The 21,073-nt window shown below is 44.0% G+C and overlaps 2 protein-coding genes across 4 annotated transcripts in view; one reads left to right on the forward strand and one right to left on the reverse strand.

Annotated features, from left to right (window-relative positions):
• Positions 1 to 1,801: 1,801 nt before the first annotated feature.
• On the forward strand, positions 1,802 to 7,628 carry klhl38a (kelch-like family member 38a). The gene is made up of 4 exons (XM_047604629.1): positions 1,802 to 2,149; positions 3,604 to 4,960; positions 5,095 to 5,200; positions 6,090 to 7,628. The coding sequence occupies exons 2-4, from the start codon at positions 3,605 to 3,607 to the stop codon at positions 6,377 to 6,379; spliced, it is 1,752 nt and encodes a 583-aa protein (XP_047460585.1). The 5' UTR covers positions 1,802 to 2,149; position 3,604; the 3' UTR covers positions 6,380 to 7,628.
• A 2,296-nt stretch (positions 7,629 to 9,924) lies between these two features.
• spire1a (spire-type actin nucleation factor 1a) overlaps positions 9,925 to 21,073 on the reverse strand; it is a 28,166-nt gene continuing 17,017 nt past the window's right edge. The window contains exons 5-19 of one of the 3 annotated variants that reach the window (XM_047605470.1): positions 18,663 to 18,737; positions 18,374 to 18,538; positions 18,101 to 18,187; positions 17,396 to 17,525; positions 15,860 to 15,907; positions 15,500 to 15,654; positions 15,182 to 15,263; positions 14,944 to 15,086; positions 13,926 to 13,949; positions 13,433 to 13,462; positions 12,626 to 12,763; positions 12,448 to 12,518; positions 12,141 to 12,168; positions 11,886 to 12,046; positions 9,925 to 11,798 (exon numbers count right to left, since the gene is read on the reverse strand). In XM_047605470.1, coding sequence (XP_047461426.1) covers positions 11,513 to 11,798; positions 11,886 to 12,046; positions 12,141 to 12,168; positions 12,448 to 12,518; positions 12,626 to 12,763; positions 13,433 to 13,462; positions 13,926 to 13,949; positions 14,944 to 15,086; positions 15,182 to 15,263; positions 15,500 to 15,654; positions 15,860 to 15,907; positions 17,396 to 17,525; positions 18,101 to 18,187; positions 18,374 to 18,538; positions 18,663 to 18,737 — 1,623 coding nt within the window. In that variant the 3' untranslated portion in view covers positions 9,925 to 11,512. The remainder of the gene's footprint in view (positions 11,799 to 11,885; positions 12,047 to 12,140; positions 12,169 to 12,447; positions 12,519 to 12,625; positions 12,764 to 13,432; positions 13,463 to 13,925; positions 13,950 to 14,943; positions 15,087 to 15,181; positions 15,264 to 15,499; positions 15,655 to 15,859; positions 15,908 to 17,395; positions 17,526 to 18,100; positions 18,188 to 18,373; positions 18,539 to 18,662; positions 18,738 to 21,073) is intronic. The other 2 variants (XM_047605471.1, XM_047605472.1) reach the window with 2 other exon arrangements.

Consider the following 21,073-nt stretch of genomic DNA (forward strand, 5'->3'; position numbering starts at 1 on the left):
CGTATGTTAGTGAATTCAAATGTATTCTAACGGAGCAGTTCTGCTTTAAATATTAGCTTGTGGTATTCAACAGCTGATCATCCGGTTCCGTTACCACATTTCTTTCTCAGTTTCAAGATAAACTTAACATTGTTACAGGAAGGAAGGAGGATTTAGAGCAGGGCTATTATATTGGAAGTGATTTACTTTTATGTGATAGTAAATCTGTGTAAATGTGATTCAGGACGAATTACAGTATCCACATCAACAGCGCGCCTCACTTTTAATAGTTGTTGGGCTCAGAGAAATATCAGCAACTGGGCCCCATTTTCTTGACACCTGTTGACTACAAGAAAATATACTGTATTGCTAGACTTGCCATGCTGGAAAGAAATATATGTTCTATAGTGCAGAATATTCTTGAACGGTTTTTGGTTGATCTGTTTGTGTGTCCTGCAAGATTTCTGCAGAAACAGTCATCGGTAAAGCAGACATAATGTCAAATGGTTAAAGCAAATGTAATTGATCCAAAAAATAAAAACCACTGCACACATTTGCTCTATGTTGACGTAAGAACTGTTATTATTCAGAGATAGAAATAAAATAATGCATTGTGCAAAGAATTTTGAGCCGGGAAAATGACTGTACCTCAAAAGACAATTTCTCTTTTTAAATAGCCTGTAGCACACACCCTGATTTAGAAGCATGAAGCTGTCACTAAGTAACTGATATCGGCGCAAACCGTCAAAGCTGCGTGTGTTCTCGTGTCACAAAGTCTGACTCACTGACAGCTCACTTTCCTGCAGCTATGTCATTCAATCTGCTTACATGTAACTCCAGTTCCTTGTCATGTGTCGCTAAACAAACACGACAATAATTCATCCCGCTGAGCTGTAAGGAATGCACAAAGGGCCTGCAGGAATACAGCAACTTAAAGATAACTGTAGGGAAAAGGAAAGGCCACAGAAAACAAAGTTATATTTCAAACACTTGGAAACTTTAAATGTTACAAGGTTTCTGTGCCGATTCATTTTTATCTCTCATCTACATATCTGCATGCCTCTATATCTATGTCAGCCAACCTTTATGACCCCTTATATCACTGAAGCGTCACGCTTCACCGTGACATAAGCAGATGTCTTGTTCAAAATAACTTTTAGAGGCCTCGAGAGGCGAATGAATTATGTATTTGACAAAAAAATGAATAAAATATAAAAGTTGGCACGAAATATCTACATAAAGTTAACCTATTAAAAAAATGGTTTTATTAAGTGATCGAAACAAACATTTTATAAGATTGTATTTACTGGAATTAGTTTTGAGCTGCCAGTAAAAACAGTAACACGGTTACTACCAGGAACCATGTTTGCTGAATCATCCTGAGCAAAACTGATTTGGTTTGAAGGAGATTTTTGGGGTTCCTTGTGGACCAGTTCTTTCTAATGAAAGAAATATTATTAGCAAACTGTCCAGAGTTACACAGTTATTAGATTTCCTATGGACAGATATGCAGCTGTGGAGTCTATAATATGTTAGATGCTACACACGTTGTTTCAAGTTCACTGTCAGTGATCATCTCCAGTTGTGCACATGCGGGCACCACCGCACCTTCATGAAAACTGAACTCGGTTCTTACAGCTGTTTCTCCTGATCAAGCCGTCCCATCAGCTCTGCTCTATATTTACCTACCTACATCCCGGGTCGCACACATGAGGTAAAAAAGGAGGAGGCGGACGTAAACAGCAGAGGAAGGTGGACGGGGGTTTAGGAGCTCAGGGACAGTTAAATTAAACACCAGCCTGGGTGGGAGTGAGGCTGAGTCAGGACCCTGTGACGAGTCTCCCTCAAGAGGCCGTTGTAAACACTGGACCCTGGCAGAGCTGTTAAGCTGGAAACTGGGTACCAAACGGCTCTGTGTCACATGAGAGGCCTGGTTGGAGTCACAGTGGCCCAGGATACTATTCTTAGCAGCAGGAATGTACACAGTGGCCTCATGGCAATCTCCACAGCGCCTAACTGGAGAGTCTCGTCATTTCTCTGTGTCATGCTCCTTCTCCGGCTACTCTGCCCGTTTTCTCTCCATATAATGTTTTAACTGGACGTCATTTGTGGCTGGTTTGTTGGTTCGGACGAGACACGTTGGAGGTTATTGATTCTCTGAGGGCAGGAGGTGAGTTGCGAGAGTTTCTGTTGTCCGTCAGCACTATTCGTCAGCTATCTGCAGCCGTTTCCTCTTTTTTTTTATTGATTATGAACTCAAGTTTAAAAGAGGCTAATACTATTCTGATTTGTTACTGTTTAGAGCGATATCCACTTTAATTTTGACATCTGGATACAAACTCTTGAGCCTGAAATAAATTATAATCTGTGACTTAAACATTTTTTGTATTTCAAAACAATTCAGCTTGTTCACTTAAATAAACAAAAAACATTGCTGATGACTATAACCAGAAAGCATACCAGTGCTTTTTATATTATATAATGACTTAGTTATTAATTTGTTATGTAATTTATTAAGAGTCATTTCGACTTGCTGCCAGCAGGTCTTGTTTCAGGTCCAAGATAAAGCTGCCAGTTGTGAAATGTCACTCAGAGCCAATGGCATTTAATAATATACAATAATGATTAGCGGTCTAAATATATCAGCTGGGCCGGGGCCCCATAAGTGGGAGAGAATCAGTAGCTGACGCGGGGATGATTAGAAGACTTAATGTTGCTAATAGCCCAATGAAATTCATGCTCTTCAAACAGCGGGATCATCACAAACACTTGAGCCATGAAGAGGCTGAGACGGAGGAGCAACACGATAGAGGGAAATCATAACACACACAGAAAATAGCAACAGAGATGGAGAGGGGAGGGAGGGACATGTCCAGAGAAAGAAATTCAGAGTGATGGAACACAGATGGTCTGTTGATACGGTCCTGTTAATGTTAGCATTGACAGGCAGCTTTATAACGGAGATGAGTCCTAATGGTGGATGGATGCATGAAGATAATTCAGACGGGTTTAAAATAGAAATCTGTGAGTCAGTAATTCAGATTAAGGACAGCTGCCCCGGCAGGAGAGTGGATGTGAGAAACAAAATACTTTTCTATAAACCAGTTCAACAAGTCAAATTACAGAAAAACAAATGCCGCTGTGAAGATAAGTTTCCTTAGAAATGTACATGCACCGATCAGGAATAACATTATGACCACCTTCCTAATATTGCGTAGGTCTCCTTGGTGTCTCGGAAACAGTTGTGACTCATCAGGGAATGGACATGGGCCTTCTGAGGGTGTCCTTGGGGGGTGTCAGTTTGGGATCTAGAGATGCTGTTGGGGCTGTTGTGATGTTTTCTGCGTTGTTTTGCTGCATGTCATTGCTATGGGGTGGAGGTGTCTGGTCCGGTCTAGGTGGGTGGTACATGTCTAAGATCCAATGAATGCCAGGTCCAAAAGAGTCATAGACGTAATTGTACAATTATTTTTTAAAAGGCATCAAATTTAATTTCTGGTTAGTTATTTGTAGTATAATCATGTCATCAATAGCCTTGGATAATTAGTTACCTGTTGTCTCAGGAAAACAGAAATATTGAAGAACTATGATCATAAATTAATTTCTACATCCCTCCTCCTGTAGAATGGCTGCTCGACCACAAGAAGTCTTCTCTTTCAAGGACTCTGAGCTTCCCTCACACCTACTCATTCAGCTCAACACCCTCCGGCAGGAGCGCATCCTGACAGACGTCCTGCTCTGCACCGAACACCAGGAGATCCCCTGCCACAGGAACGTCCTGGTGTCCAGCAGCCCGTACTTCCGCGCCATGTTCTGCAGCAACTTTCTGGAGAGCAGCCAGGCCCGTGTGAATCTGAAGGGAATTTCTTCAAATGTGCTCAGCGGCATCGTGGACTACGTTTACACAGGCTGCATCTCCATCACCATGGAGATCGTGCTGCCGCTCATGCAGGCCGCGTCCATGCTTCACTATGGAGGTCTCTTTGAGGCCTGCTCCATGTTCCTCCAGGACCAGCTGAGTCCGGAGAACTGCCTGAGCATGATCCGGCTCTCTGAGATTCTTCACTGTGAGAGCCTGAAGGAGAGGGCGAAGGAGATGGCCGTGAGGTGTTTCTCTGATGTGGCCGCGACAGAGGACTTCTGCGAGCTGTCTCTCCCGGAGCTCATGTGTTACCTGGAAGATGACCGACTTTGCGCTGAGGAGGAGCAAGTGTTTGAGACCCTCCTGGCGTGGATCCACCACGACCCTTTCTCAAGACGCGGGGCGATACACGACCTCTTCAAGAAAGTCCGTCTGCGCTACATCCATCCAACTTACCTCTTCCAGTTCATTGCCAACGACCCGCTGGTGCAGTCCTCCACCCTCTGCACTGAGATTATCGAGTCAGTCCGCCGCCTTATGCTTACAGTCAGCACCAAGTGTAGCCGTGAGCTGAAGCCACTTTGGACCACGCCGAGGCGGTACACCTGCAGAGAGACTCTGGTGGTAGTCGGAGGACGTAAAAACAACGAACAGACTTCTAGAGAAGCTTTGCTGTATGATGAAAGGACTCATCGATGGCAGTGGTTGGCCAAGCTCCCTCTGCGCCTCTACAAAGCTGCGTATGTGTGCATCCACAGCATCCTCTATGTAGTCGGTGGACTCAGCCTGTGCATGGCATCAGGCGACAGCTCCGTCAGCGCCACAGTTTACACACTCTCCCTTAAAACGAACCAGTGGAGGACCGCGGAGCCCATGTTGGAGCCACGGTACGCTCACCAAAGCGTGTCCTATTTGCACTTTATCTTTGTGTTAGGAGGCATCGGAGTCGACAAGAAAATCTCTCAGACTGTCGAGAGGTACAACAGTATGTTCAATCAATGGGAGGCCATGGCACCGATGCCCACAGCAGTGCTTCATCCAGCTGTTGCAGCCAGTGACCAGAGGATCTATGTTTTTGGAGGAGAAGATGCAATGCAGAACCCAGTCAGGTTGATCCAGGTACAGAAGCCTTCAGCTATTAAATAGCGGGTCATTTGTTACAGACAGAAAACTAATAATTGAAATATTCTAACATTTGGCTACAGATGTTTCAGAAAACATGGCTGACTGTTGTTTTTTGTGTTGAGAAACAGGTGTATCACATCTCACGCAACTTGTGGTCCAGACTAGAGACAAGAACAGTGAAAAACGTCTGTGCTCCTGCTGCTGTGATAGAGGACAGGATCTATATCGTAGGAGGTGAGCTTGCTTTTTCATGGGGAGAAATGTCTGATGTGACCTTAATTCATTGTCTCAGCAAGTCAAGAGACGCCTGAGGAACATAAAGGCAAACGTAGCCAACAAACTACAGACGTTACATTGTTTCACATGAAGTACCTTTGCAGCGGAAGTGTCCTTAAGGCAGTTTTCTTCCTAATGAACAAATTCTTCATTTGTTGGACTATTTTCAGCTGTAAAGGGACAGTTGGATTTCTTTTAAGCGGGGGCGCTTATATATAGTCAGCGTATTACTTACAGTAGTAGCTGGTAGTTAGCATGCCTCCCCTTGAGTACCACCACAGCAGCCATGCAATGAACTGCTGCAGGAAGGTATATTTAAGCCACCAGAAACATATATTGGTTTAAGCGAAGCTCTACCTCTTATACCTTATGTTGGTTTCTTCTAAGTCACTACACTGCAGTGATAAAAGCAATCATTTTACCTCAGAAAACGTGGGAGCTTCTGGTCTAACCAACGTGTGATATTAGAGGTTTAACACATTCATTTGTATCTGAACTAACGTAGTGAAGATTGAAGATTTTCTTTTCTGATTGGCTTTGCTTGGCTTCCATTGCCCTTTATTCTCCAAACTGGTGGTGTGCAGACCAGCATCTATCGTGGATGATACCTTACACAGCGCCAGTTCAAAGAAATCAAACTACTTCTTAGTACACATTTGAAGCTCTGGTGATTATTTCCAGCGACAGCGTATGTGCGGTTTACCATTGCAACAATATGACCTCACCAAAGGGTTCAGTGTCAGTAAGGGAAGTGTGAGCTATATTTGGCTTTGGTCTTGTTTTTTATTGGTTTTATCGGCAGTCAGGATGTGACCTAAAGTTAATTTTATCGAAATCTAATTCACAGGGTACACCAGGCGAATGATTGCCTACGACACCAAAGCCAACAAATTCGTCAAGTGCGAGAACCTGAAGGAGCGAAGGATGCATCACAGCGCCACGGTGATCAACAACAAGCTCTATGTCACCGGCGGACGCATCCTCAACGGCCATGACGTCATTGAGGACTCGGATTGCTTCGAGTGTTACGACCCAAAGACAGACGTCTGGACCTCCAAAGGCTCTCTCCCGTACAAGCTGTTCGACCACGGCTCTCTGCCTTTGGTCTGTGTTACGAACAGACCCAACCCACCGTGACCCACCATCAACTCAGCCACTCTGGGCAAGCGTGGCTGTGTGTTCCTCACCTCCCCCGTGACATGATTTACTGGCCTCTAACTAACTGCACCATCTCAGACTGCTGCATTCCTTCACGCAGCTCCATCTCTGTTGCAGCTTAGCGGCATGTTAGGCCAGGTTGGCATTCATGCGAATCAAAGAAGCGCTCAACTGGCGCGCAGAGGTGTCATTTCTGAGGCACCTGGAGCGGCACCGGACTGAGATGACGAGAGGCACAGTCACAGTCACACAACAAACAGCTGCTCAGACTCACACGTAATCCAAAAAGCTCTCTCCGCAGATGGCTGCGCTCGTTTCGAGGTTAACTAAAAGTGTTAATGCTTTAATTTCCCAGACATTTATACCTGGCATATCACTCTGCTTGGCAGCTCCAGTTAATTTTTACAGTAACAATTAAACACATGGGGAAAGACGCGTCTGGCCGGGATTTAACTCTATCAGCCCTTTATTGGGTTGTCAAACTGAAAAGGAAATTTTCAAGTTAATATTTTGCACTTTATAGATAATAATTAATACATTCCTCCTTGACCCACATGTGTTTATCACAGTTACAGACTGTACGTAAAGTCTGCGATCAGAGTGCACTTGTTGATGACAACAGTTTGTGACAGAAGGTGAACAGGCCCCCGCGGCAAAGTTAAAACAGCTTCAGCTTCTATCGTGTCGGTGAAATGTTGCAAAGCGGAACAGCTTTACTCACATGAAATGATCCGGGCCAACGTTTATTCCAGTTTTAGGGGGTTGATTCATCATGACTGTGAATTATTCCTGCAAACGCGAAAACATGTTTGTATCATTTTATTAGATGTTTAATTTAAAACCTATTGAAAATAGAATAAAACAATTTTTTTTTAATTTATTTTTTTGGATTGGTCAAAGCACTGTAAACCGAGAAGCTGTTCAATGGTAGTTTACATTTAATTTCACTGTACATTTTTGCTAGATTAAGAGAATATCTTCACAGGCAGCTATTGCATGTTGACGTGAGGACAACGCTGCCCTAGAGGAGACTCGTGACCTGCTGTAGAGTAGAAATGATGAGATCTTCTGCAGCGTGTGAGGCTGACCTGCAGGTGGTTAGTCACAAACACGTCCACTCACATGTGGAGCATCTGCACAAAGCTTTTAATCACTACAGCTGTGTAGAGTTCTTCAGCTCGTCATACACTCACTGTCGTGCTCCAGGCCCTGGCCCTAGTAACAACTACCATGGCAACCTTATTACGACGCTATTGGATGATTTGAGGTATGCATACTTGTCTTGATCTATTTAAGACTGCATGATGTGCTGCCCTTACTTGCACAATGAGAGACTTTCTCTTTATTTATTTATATATACATATATATTTTCATTTATTTTTTCTTATTTTACAATGTCTTGTATTTTGGATACTGATTTCTCTGTGTGACTTGGAAAGGGACGCTGTCATAACCTAACTGTGTGAATGGTGTCTCTACTGGAACTTGATGCAACAATTGTCTGCAAAGCCGGGCTACACCATCAAACACTGTTGACGTGCTGACTTATTTCTTCACCATGTACACCTGACGAATCCCCAGTAAACTGTTGCACTGTATTTCATTTTGTGGGAGTTTGTAGGATTTTAATACAGTGTGATTGACAAGCCGCAACCTCTTCGGGTCACATTCTTGTCATGCAGAACGTCTGGTATGAGCAGCCCCGCATGTAGGTTAAATATCCAGTTACCAGCGGGCCCCTTGGGACGCTCACTGTTTGTGTGGTATACAGGCCGCTGCCACAGTAAGTAGACCTTAAGAGGAAGAGATCTGAGATCAGATGTCACTCTTATGTTCTAATCCCTCTCCATTAGCGTGGAAACGCTGAAACTCGCCCAGGAGCAGAAACCAACAGGGGATTTTATCACATTCCACATTAGCAAGCGCAGGCTGTCACTTGGCTAAATGGCTCCTTGTTACCCTGGTCCCTCTAAATGCCTCACACTTAAGCCTCTGTCCGCGTATCTGCGCACATCCAATAACCGAGACACATGCGTACTGTGCAGAAAGTGACCCAGCCGAGGGTCTAAACTCAATTTTAAACCCTTGAAAAACGAGCTCCTCGCAATAATTTGTCACCCGAAAGCAGCGTTTAAGAGCAGCGCCCAGTGAAAGTGTTTATTGGGCCGCTGCTAAACACACGGCTTGTTCGAGCTGTTGACTGACCGTGTGTTTGCTTGCTGCCTTTCCATAGAGACCGGCGTGTGAGGGTCACCCTTCGGGGAGACTGTGGCCCGGCAAGTTATTTTCAGTGCCTGTTACTAACCCATCGTGGATAGCATTTCATTGCCTATTCTGTGTGTGCGCATACACACAGGAGGCGATTGTGGTTAGGTGAACTATATGCACATGCATGAGCAGCATGCATGCTGCAACCACAATGAAACCCCACCCCCTTTTTTTTAAGCAGGCCAACTACCAAATGGAGAACTCGATTAAATATGAACGTTTGCTACGGCCTAAAGGTGAAGATATACACTAATCAGGCATAACATTATGACCAGACCACCTGCCTAATATCGTGTCCCTTGTGCCTCCAAAATAGTTCTGACTCATCAGAGAACAGACATAGGCCTTCTGAGGGTGTCCTGGTAACAGGATGTTATTAGTGGGGGCCCTATGGGTTGAGAGGAGGGGCCTCTGTGGTTCAGACGTCTTTCAGTGCATCCCACAAATACCAGGTCAACACATTGTGATGTTTTTTGTTTTTTTTTTCACTTTTGTGTCATTTGTTTTGCATCCTGCTGCCATCAAGAAGTGTCATTGCAATGGGATGAGTGTTACATGTCTAATCCACATTAATGCCAGGTCCAAACATTTCATGTATTGTCAACATGGTCTATTCACTTTTCCTGTCAGTGGTCATAATGTAATGCCTGATCTATGTACATATATTATATAATAACATTATAGACCTTTAAACTATTGCCCTAAATCACACATCATCCCCATTTTAAATATATTCTATGAAAATCTAAACCTATGAAAGTTTATTTCTTAGTTTGAAAGAAACATCAACACACGGTCATGCACTCCCGTTTTGGAACAGTTTCAAATACTGACCGAGGGGTTTCCCTGACCTGCAGCTGCACCTCATGTGTTAATGTGATGGAGAGAAGGATTAACAACCAACACAGTCGATGGTGGAGCAGAAATACCAAGAGATTTTATCATCTGTGTGGATATGTTTTACATGGGCAGTAATAAGGTCAAAGTCACGATAAAGTGGGTGCAGCCCATTAAATTAACTCACTTACATTATTCTATCAGCATAGCTAAATGCAAAAATCCTCAAAGAATCAAAGCGAAATAGCTGCAGTAAAGACCGTCCACCACACGATGTCCCCCCAAGTGTGCAGATTGTTGCAAGCAAGAATTTTATTTTCTCTGTCGCCCCCTGCTGTCTAGTACGATTTTACACATAAGTGCTGCACATTTGGGAAATTAAATTTAACAGGCTTAAAAAAAAAAGTACGAGTCAAGCATAAGAATCATGATGATTTTATTATAATTTCCATGATAAAAACAAACAGATCACAATACAGCATGCACACATTCCTGACAGAGGTTGGAAATAAAACAGGTCTGATTGGAGTATTTTGTTGGAACATGGCATCGTTGTTTACCAGGCTGGTTAGTCTTTGTGTTTATTTGGTAACAACTGTCACAAAACACCCTATGAACATGTATGTGTGTGTGTGTGTGTGTGTGTGTGTGTGTGTGAGATAAAGTGTTCATAAAGCATGTTTCAATGACAGCGATACACTTTAAATGCCTACATTCAACTCTGGTGTCTGTTTTTATTCATCATTCCTTTGTGGGGAAACAACCAGCAGTCATTCACGCACATCTTCATTCATGAGGAACCCCGGGAAATGGCACTGAAAAAAAATGTAGTAATTATAATGAATTAAGACAAAAACCCAACATAAACAGGTCAGATAAAAGTGCTATATGTGATTTAGAGGGGGGAAGGAGTTTCTAAACTACACAACGGAAATAAAATCTTAATATAACATCAACAGAAACATGATGATAATATTAATAAATGAACGATTTCAAATAAAGAAACTCTAGAGGCAGAAATCTTAAAACACGGTAAAATTATACTCCGACTTGGTTCTGTGTTCTTATATTAAATTTCATTTTGGAACAATAAAGATATACAGCATGTACACATTCACAAAGCCTACATGTCTGCGCTTCTATAGCCCAGTATGGAGCGTGAAAGGCCAAGAAACCAAACCCCAGATGGCCCCGAAATCCCCGGCCCGCCCATTTACTTTATCGCACATATGTACAACAGATCTACAACTACAAAGGCATTCAGAGAAATTACATTTTGGCACCAGGCACAGAATCGAATATACATTTAAACTAAAACCCACCCAGAAAAATAACCCCGCCCCCCCCTCAACGTGTCGTCTCAGCAACATGAGATAACGGTGTATACGCGTTGAATCTAGCTTAAACAAAAATGACGGATGTAACATTTGGCATATTTGTTGCTGGAAGAGTAAGAGAAGGGGCAGGGGACTGTTAAAGATCTACCCCGACAGACCTGACAAGGATCTACAGTGCATTTCTGTCAAAAAAGACAATCTGTTGTTCTTCCTGAGTGCTAGAAGTAAACAGGAACTGGAAAACGTAGTGATAGCTAAACTGAACAATCGGGAACTATTTACATGATATAACTTGAACTCTTGGCTTTCCGTACCACTTCTGTGATGAAAGTACATCCTCACCTGGTTCAAAGGTGCCATCAGCGGCTCGTTTTTTTCCCGACATACCCTGAACGCGTGACTGCCACTTACAGAAAACATGGCCGTCCTTTGTTATGCGTGGCAGCTACTGCACCGTCCTGACCAACGATGGCATCTTTTCCTGAGCGGGGTTAAGGTGTAAAAAACCTTTACTAACGTCAAAAAGGGATTTGTGGTTACTTTTTCTTTTTTTTTGTTCATTTTCCATTCATATTTACATTGCAGTGAATCAGTCTGTGATATATTAAGGGGATTTTTTTATTATTATTATTATTATTATTATTGTTATTACTACTGAATGACTGAAGTTCTACAGCTCATTGATGGTGCGCTCCGAGGGCCTGAAGTTGACCGAGCTGGACGATGACATGTAGAAGGACTGGGTTTTGCGATTGAGCCGGGCTCGCTTGGTGGCCACGCACAGGCTGCGCTTGCTGGACGAGATGATCTCCGTGATGAACTTTTTACAGTCTACACAGACCTCCATGGTGACCCAGTCCTCAGTCAGCTCTTTGGGCAGCTCCGGCTCGTCCTGTGAGTGTCCATCTTTGCTGCCTCCGCTGCCGCCACCGCCCCCGCTGCTTTGCTTGGAAAACCTGAACGGAGAGAAATTGTGAACATTTATCTCGATGAAGGAAGGCGGCGGCGCCAAATTCAACACGTCAACGCGAACCCGAACCCACTTGAAACTCCTGCGCAGGCTGTGTCGGGTGTGTGCAGGCCCAAACGGATTCTTGTCGGCCTCGGCTGCAGCGGAAGAAGCGCCCGCCTCGTCTTTAGCCATGGCGCTGGGGCCCAGAGAGTAGATGGGCAAAGTGGAGTAGGGCTTAGACGGCAGCCGCATCTGTGATTTAGGACACAAAAATAATGAAAACTGCTCGATGGCTAACAGGGGTTGAGATTATCAAGTGGGTTAAATCAAGTCGACGGCCGCCTACCTTTTTCGAACACTGGGAGCACACGGGCCTGGAGAAGATGAAAACAGATCAATATTACTGAACAGTTCCTTTACAGTTAAAGAACTGAACCAAAGAGACGCTCTTTTTCATTCCTAATTTTCAAATCTTGACGCCTGTATTACCCATAATGCAACCTGATGACAGCCTGATGACAAAATCTTTCTCACTTCCAGCATTGCCAAGTGATACCACAATTAATCTTTATTATTATTATTATTATTTTTAATTAAACTGGCAACCTTATAGTTTTACTACTCTGTGTTCTTGTAATAGTGATTCCATTTACCTTTTGCAGAACTGGCAGGTGTAGGCCCAGGTAAATAGTGAGAACTTTTTGGTCCGACACGAAAAGCAAAGCTGGAGAGGGGAAGAAAAGCAACGTGAGAACTGATGCGCTTAAAGGAACGGGGGGTGACAAATGATCATCTCCGGCTGAAATCAAAGCTCAGGGCGCAGCCTCTAACCTTTCCTTTCTTGAGAGCGTTGTAGACCTCTTTGTACTGCTGAAACTTCTCCAGCTCGGCCTTGACGAGCACCTGTCTGATGTGCATCACCTCATCCACCGTCAGCGTCAGACACTCCACCGGGTAACAGAACTCCTCCTGGAGGAACACGCGCGTCGCGTCAGAGAAACATGCAAACGCATGCAGACGAGAAAACTCACAAATAATCCAGGAACGGGCAACAAATGACGGTTTACGCTTCCAGTGAGATGAGCACCGTGTGAACAGACAGCACCATGTTTTGAATTGTGTGATGAAAGCACCCATTGCACCAAAACACCAAACCACACCATGAGATGATGAGGGTGGAAGTCGTCTAAGAGAGGGTGACAATGGCAACACAAATTCCAGGTGACGTAACCCCTCCTGCCATGCTGGTGAACCACAACTCTTTCATATACATTTTACTATTTGGTCCATTCATCTCCATCATCTGATGAACCGGTAACCACCCCATAAATTCATGTTTGGCATGCGCCAGTGGTTCCCCATCATGTCGCAAGCCGAGGTCACACCTGGAGATTCGCAGCGCCGGAGTGAAAATGACTCAGGGAACTTGTTTACTCATTTAGCCTCGGCTGCTAATGTTTGCAGATTTCTTAACCATCCCCGAGCTATTTTCAGCACACCGCAAACACATTCAAACCAACAGGCACGGCACAAGGTCCCATTCATCTGAAACAAGACTATTGGATTATGCTGTATTCTGGATGGTTGCCCCACACGCCGCTGTGTGTAATGCAATTTCGACGATATGCGGTGACATACCGTGCCCTTAGTGCCACTGGCGGCTTCCACCTGACCAGCAGAGGGGACAGAAACAGGAGCTTATATTGCAAGCAGCTAATAACATGCCGTGCGCTCAGGAAAAAAGTGAAAACAGGAGCTCTGTGAAGCCATTACAGGACATTTTCAGTTCATAACTTATAAACTATGTCAGCAAATCTAGGTTAACGTTTAGAGTCAAACCTCTTTACTGAGGGCCCTCCGACCCTGAATGATCTCAAAACATTAATTATCTTTTATTTAATATGTAGCATACTATTTGATTTCATGCCGTTCATAAATGAGAGTCCAGTGATTGAAAAAATCATCTGATAGCATCCGTGCCAAAAGGAAGAGAGTTCACTGAGACGGCAGACCTCTGAGCGATCTACGTGTCCCTTAACTTCCATCCCTTAAAGCCCGACTACTACTTAAATTAAAATCTATAAAACACATGGAGAATGGACGGCGATGTATAAGACATGGACCATGTTACCTTGGCGCTGGGATTGGACGTCAGCTGCAGCATTACAAAACAAAAAAACAAAAAGGAAATGACTGCGAGTAAGTCTCTGGAACAGGACGGCTAACCAGAGTAAACATGTTAATGAAATATAATCGGATAAACTGAGGGCAACTTTGACAAAGACCGGAGTGTTTTATATCAACTAAAGAAGCCCATCTCCTAATTTTTACATAACAGGAAAAAAATGTGAAGCTTGTTCTCGTGTCAAATACAAAGCGAGAGAGAGCTTCAGCCTGGAAAATCAAAAGTAATGTAGAAACAGTGGCGTTACTTATTTTAAACTAATACATGTGTTAGCGGTTCGTTATGCAGGATAAAAGTTTAGTGTAAAAATAAAACGGAAAGCTAAGCTAATGGTTTTCTTCTGACCTGACGACATCCACCTGGCTGAAAATAAGACTCCTGGTTCGGCGCCAGGGGTCTGGCATTTAAAAAAAAAATAAACAAATAAATAAATAAATAAACTAGTGGTGAGAATAACCCAATTCCATCTAACTCCTCTTCATACAGCGGCTGTCCTGTGGTTTCAATTACATCCAACGAACCTCACTGGAATCATACGACTAGCACAGAGCTGCTCAGAAAGCCAGTGACTTCACTGCAAACAAATGAGCAGTCACAGGACGGGAGGAAGCTCAACAGATATATCCAGTGTTGCTGGTGGCCACGGCGACAGGCTCCATGCACTCAGATTATGTGACAGTCTACGTTAATTATAATTAGAATTGGACGATTTACGAAACGCTGTCAAAATGTCATCATTTCAAAGACTGTAAATCATTTATATTCCTATATTGGGGACTTTAGTTTGACTTGACATGTGACTCAGTGGAAATCCTACTAGCTGTGATATGAAACCTTTGCAGTCAACAGTGTTTTTTCGAAATTCATTGTTTTTGAATGCAGCAGATCAACGTTAAAGATCAACCACTGCTCAACCAGAGTCGCAGGCATTGACAGACGTTAACGGTTCCTAAAGTCGACCTACCAAAGACTTGGAGCTCTGCCTGCATAGTCCCACGAAAGGCCGGACGCTCGTCGGGGCTTCCTTCTCGATAGAGTGCCTCCTCTGTGGAGACTGGCGCTTGTCTGGCTGAGGGGGGGCGGAGATGGGAAGGAACTGTGGAGGAGCTGTGGAGGGAAAAAAAAAAGAAAGAAGAACATATAAGAAGAGTGCGTGAGAAAGGAAAACGATTCATCCTCACGTGTTTAATGTAAGTTCGTACCCTTTTTCCCCACGACAGACTCGGGAGACGTGTCCTCAATCAAAGACGTGGAGACGCTGGAGCTACTCCGCGTGGGCTCCTCCTGTGAGCCACAAAATAACACATCTCGGGTCATGGTGACGGTTTAGAGATCGCAGGGTAAAAATCTCCCCAAGGAACATTATGTTTGTGTCTTTAAATGTATTTCTGTGTTAATCATTTATGTGCAGAGTGTCATTTTCATATCTCGGTTTGCATAAACTTGATTAAATGCATTTCATTCCTGTAAAAGAAGCCGTCGCATCGTGTTACACAATGAATGAGAGCCGGGCGTCTTACGTCAGATTCAGAGCTGTCCAGCTCGGCCAGCGTGGGCGCTCGGAGCAGCCTCTTCCTCTGGCTGAGCGGCGGCGCTCCACCTTGGCTGGGTCCCGCGGTGCCGCTGGCTAGAGACTGGGTGCTGACCGTCAACTTCCTGTGAGAGTCGGGAGTGTCTGTGGGTCACAGGTGCACCGGTCAGGAAACAGGTGAAGACGTACTGTAGCATCTGACATACTGAACTGGATCTTAATAGCTGTGTAATCCTGTGTAAGTCCCGACTACAGAGGTGGCATCGGAGAGGATAAACCTCAACCACGTACCAATGAGCGGAGCGGTGCTTATTTGGTTACAGACGCTGAGAAGTGAGAAGTGCGTTACCTGTACTGCGGAACAGGTCCTGAGGGGTGCTGATGCTTTTCCCCGCACCTGCAGACGAGTTAAGGAATTCAGTCAGAGAGCACGAGTTCTTATATTTTCCTTCCCAACACCAGACTTATACCACAGGGAGGACTTTGCAGCAAACAAGCATCTGTCAGCCAGGTGTGAATTAACGGGGTGCTTCTGTAACAGTGCTCCACATTCAAGCACAAATAAGCTGGAAAGCACAGAGGGACTACGTGAAGAAGGGGAAAGACACAGAGGGAGACGACGAGTGCAGCCACAGTGCAACGTGTCGTTCTCATACATCCGCTGGGATCATCCCGTTAGCGGCGAAGCTACGTTCGAGCCATCATCTGCCGCTCGGATATTTGTCTGAGCTAGGCCGGCGTTATGTAATTTGTCACATGAGAGAGGATTACGTTGACCAGCAGGTCTGACTGGCTGCAGCGACGACTCATAATCTCACATTACTGGCACAGGCTCAGCCGCAACCGCAGACAGAAACTGTGAGCGGCAGCTCACGTCAGGTGTGCTCTCCACTCATGTCACTTCAACAATTAGCGCTTCTCCGATTTCGTATTTTCGTTTTCCCCCTCTGAAACATGCCAAATGTACAGAAAACCTGAGATTTAAGTTGCACTGTGCTGACCCCGCCTCTCCCTCAGGTACAGGAGGTGTACCAGGTCACACCAGCCCGCTGAGTGACGGCAGCGCGTCACAGGGACTGATACAACACGATGACGGCAAAACAAGTTGTGTGTGTGTGTGTTTCAAGCGGGAGCTAGCCCTAAGAATAGCCTGGGATGACACACGAGGCAGAACAACGGGATGGACTTTACCTGACGAGTCAAAACTGTACGACATGCTAAGAGGTCGCATGACTGACAGAAATGGCCGCGTTTGAGGGGGAAAAAATGAATGGAGGCAAATAGGAGAAAAAGAAAAAGTTAAAAAAATGGACGATGGAGTCAATGAGTTGTTAACAAACAGACCGTTCTAACAGGACTCTACAATCCGTATGTATATGTATGATTATGCAACAACCGCTTAGCTTTCTGAAGCGGCTAACAAAAAGAGTCTTGTGAGAGCAGCTTAAAACACTGCATGACATAGACAGACAAAATGCTTATCTGGTTAAAGCTTTCAGACGTTATGTCCGATTGGCCGATCATGCTCGCTGCATGCCAAGAAGGATTATGAACCTCATGTAGACTGATTGCTTCAAAAAGCAGGTTTATTTACACAACAACGTCAAAGACATGTCTCAGTCTCTGGTACTGAAGGCCCCGGCCTACGGTCTAAGTGATCCTTATTTAAACACTCTGACACTTCTGATTAAGTGAATGAGTAAACACAGGAGGGTTGTTAGAGTAACCATGATGGATGCAGTTAATGGTTTATGTCTGGAGTGGATGGGTTAAGGTCATAAAGAGCAGCCATGCAGTAAGTTCACAGCCACGCTGGGCCAGAGAGACGATGTCCTTCAGTTGATTTTTTTTATGTGTGTGTGTGTGTGTGTGTGTCCTCCCTCACCCAGGCGGTTTCTGCGGATCATGTCTGGTGAGACCGGCCTGAGCTTCCTCTCAGCTTTGATGTCTTCCAGCAGGCGCTCGTGGAGACTCCGGGGACGCGGAGGGTGAGGTTTGAGTTTACGGGCCGCGACCTGTCATGACAACCACAGGGGGTGAGAACTGGGTCGCCATGGCAACCGGAGTGAGATTTTCTTCCTTTTTCTTCCCCTTGCCTCACACTTCAACTCCAAAATATTTTTTTAACTGATTGGTTATTCATCGAGTTCATAGCTATGAAGTGCTGCAAGTGTTCCTCATTAACACCCAGTCAGTTACAGTACTGTGTGGAACATGTGACACCCAAACAATGATGTCAGTGACTGCGTATGGCCCCCATAGACAGGTCTAACCATTGTTTTTCATCTCATAGTTCTTCAAACTCACTTTAACTCAGATTTCAGTGGAGGTACTTTCCCCACATGAGGCACCTTGACTGACGTAGATGCACATGAATGAAAGTGGCGCCAACAATCAAAACAACAGCTCTTACAAAATGGAATTAAACACTGAACAACATCGAAGTGCCTGGCTTTATCTGGCTTATATGAGGCATTATTGTCGGGCAGAACTAAGGCTGCAATACCAGTTGTCAGTCTAGTATTAGGCCACTTCAGGGTTCCTACAGGGGGTGCAAACGCAAACAGAAGAAGGGTCTCTGTCCACTCACCGGGTTGAGAGGAGGTCGTGACCTGATGAAATCAAGGATGATCTCATGTGCACTCTTCTTTAACCTTGGAGGTATGTTACCATTCACCTGGAATAGAGAAACACGTGGTGAATACAGTGTAGACACACATGATTTCAAGAAATAATTTCACAACACACCAGTGACCTGAGGGCTCCATTTTCCAGAGAATAAAAGGTATGACTGTAAGCAGGAAGTATGGCGCAACACAATCTCAATCTAGAAACTTAGTTGGAACTCAGGTGATTGACTCACCATGACTTTTCGCAGCTTGTAGCGCTTGGAGCGGATGTCGTCCATCAGCATTTCATAAGGTGTGAGCTGGTATTCAATCGGTAGTGGGTTGTACTGACGCTCCTGAACCTTCTTCAACTTCACACCGTGTCGCAGATCCCGCATCACCTGCACCCAGAACCGTGCCTGGTGGCAAAGAAAGAGATATTGGTAACCATGCTTTTACATCACAAAGAAAATGATCACAGCAACACACGGGCACGAGTTTAATCTGGCGGTTCCTGGCGCATTACGAGGACAGTCTTCTTACCCAGTCTGCATTTTGCAGCTCATCGAGGTCTTGATTGGATTCCTCCCGCGTCTCACCTTCCATCTTGCGAAGGTTCTAGACAAAAAACGAGAAAAGAAAAACATCAGATGAGGAGAAAGTGCTCGGCTGCACTTCGCCAAGTTCATTGTATGTGTTATATGTATATGTCAGATCTTTAATTTATGTTTTGAAAATGGTGTTTTTCCACAGATGCGGAAGATTGCAAAGCTTACTCCGCTACCAGAAAAAAATGTCCTTTGTTGGTCCAGATATTAGGTCTGAGTATTCTACTTGTATTCTACATTATTTGTAGGTAGATTAAATGTTACCTTGAAGTAAATAACATCAACAACAAGCGCCAACATGCATATAGGCCTGGCTATTCCTAAAGAACAGCATTAACATCACTGACTGAAAACTGGCTAAAAGACATTGATGGGAAGTAAATGGTTGGTGCTGTGCTCCTGGACCTATTATTAATAAATAAGCTATTAGCATATCATTTTGACATCAGTGCTATTAAGTTAATGAAAAGTTAATTGTGCATTATGCAACAATGTGTGCAATTTAACAGTTCAATTTCAGACATGGCGACCATGCAATGTGGTGTCCCCCAGGGGAGTTGTCTGGGCCCGTTGCAGTAATCAATTTATGTTAACGAGTTACCCCATGCACTTAATAGAGCTTCCATGAAAATCTATGCAGGTGACACAGTAGTGGGTGTGGCTACTAATGAAACACTTTCTAGGTCAACACATATCAATAAGTCCATCTAAGATGAATAGAGCTATTTTTCATGATAAGGAGGGCAGCACGTTTACCGTCAGGCTTAGCAGTTAAACTGGTATTGCAATCTTTGGTACTATCCTGTCTCGACTATTGCCCTACAATATGGTCTAGTGCCTCAAAACAAGACTTTTCGAAACTCCAAATCACGCAGAAAATGGCGGCATGACTCGCTCTCTGGGTGGAGAAGTGTAGAGGGGACGCATGGAGCGCTGACATTAGACCAAAGACTGACTTATAGTTTGGTGACTTTTCTGTTTAACATTCATCATGCGTGAAAACCTTATAATTTGTTATAAGTTGTTATTTGTCGTTACAAATGATAGTCGTGGCCTTTAATGTTCATTTCACTCTACCGAGAACCGAGACTCTTCAGAGAACTGATGTATGGGGCAGTGGCACACTGGAACCAACACGTACAACTGAGACTGAAAAGAACAAAGTTAAAAGAGGCCATTATCTGTGAAGTAGTAATGTTTTGCTCGCTGGCTAAATTCTTATTCTTAGTCTAATCCTAATGAAATTTGTTGAAGGAACAGAATTTGTAATATTGCTTTGTATTTTAATTTGTACCATATTATGTTTAGATCTGACTGTCGCGTACAGTATCAGTGTTTGGACCCCAGGAAGAATAGCCTCCACCATGGTGAGGACTAATGGGGATCCATAACAAAACTACCAGCTAAAATTAACTCGAGGTCACTGGCAAAGTGCCTGTATCGTTGTTGCAGGCTTGTTAATTAATCAATAGATGGTGTCCGTGTCGATGTCCGTCTCATCCCGTATTGACAGTAAACCAGAGGAAAAATAAATACATCAATAATCAGCTAATGTCTGTGATTACTGTGTCTGAAAGCTAGTTACTAAAATTTCTGGGTGAATAATTTGAACGACAGGCCTCCTTCCTCGTTGATCTACTCAACCCCTTTTCAATAGTCAGCTGCCAGAAACTGTTAATTGCCACTCTGCTGGGTGCGTTTTAAACATGCCTGTAAGCTACAGCATCCATTTAATTTGCTCTTTGCTCCAAGTTCAGTAAAAGTTCATCAAAAGTTGAATAAAACATGACCGGATGTAACTCAACACCAGAGATTCAGATCAAAGTAAAAGAGCCTTTAGGGGTCTCCGGTGGCCATTTATCATCTATCTATTCAGTCACACGTTCACATGAAACACATTCCTTCCCGCTAAGCATCTTCCTATCTAACCTTTCTCTTCTCTTCCTAATGCGTTACCGCTGAAAATTTTTATCTAACATCTCTCTCTCTGTCAGCTATTTTTGGTTTCTATATTGGTAGAAAAGTCAGGGGATTCCAAGTGAAAAACTCCAAAAGTAAAAGGAACCAAAAGGAAAAACTCAATGACTACCCTTTCAATTTGTAAGCATACGCGCTGCGTGGTTACTTATTAGCAATTATCCAGTGACATTTAGCGTTACAGGGAGTCCCCTATATTCTAGTCGCCCCATTCCTTCCTGTAAGCTCCTTGAATTGCTCTAATGAGGTTAAACTTGATTCTATAACCGTGTATTACGTAAGATTGTTTGCATGGACGATGTCTGCTGCAGAAGCCACACATACTGTGTACACACTGTACTCTTAAACCTCACTCCAATCGCTGCAAAC

The sequence above is a fragment of the Mugil cephalus genome, chromosome 14 (assembly GCF_022458985.1).
Source record: "Mugil cephalus isolate CIBA_MC_2020 chromosome 14, CIBA_Mcephalus_1.1, whole genome shotgun sequence".
In the NCBI taxonomy this organism is placed as follows: Eukaryota; Metazoa; Chordata; class Actinopteri; order Mugiliformes; family Mugilidae; genus Mugil; species Mugil cephalus.

Coding starts and splice junctions, on each gene's coding strand:
- klhl38a (XM_047604629.1), top strand. CDS start 3,605: ATGGCTGCTCGACCACAAGAAGTCTTCTCTTTCAAGGACTCTGAGCTT. Junction 4,961..5,094: donor ACCCAGTCAGGTTGATCCAG/GTACAGAAGCCT, acceptor GTTGAGAAACAG/GTGTATCACATCTCACGCAA. Junction 5,201..6,089: donor CAGGATCTATATCGTAGGAG/GTGAGCTTGCTT, acceptor TCTAATTCACAG/GGTACACCAGGCGAATGATT.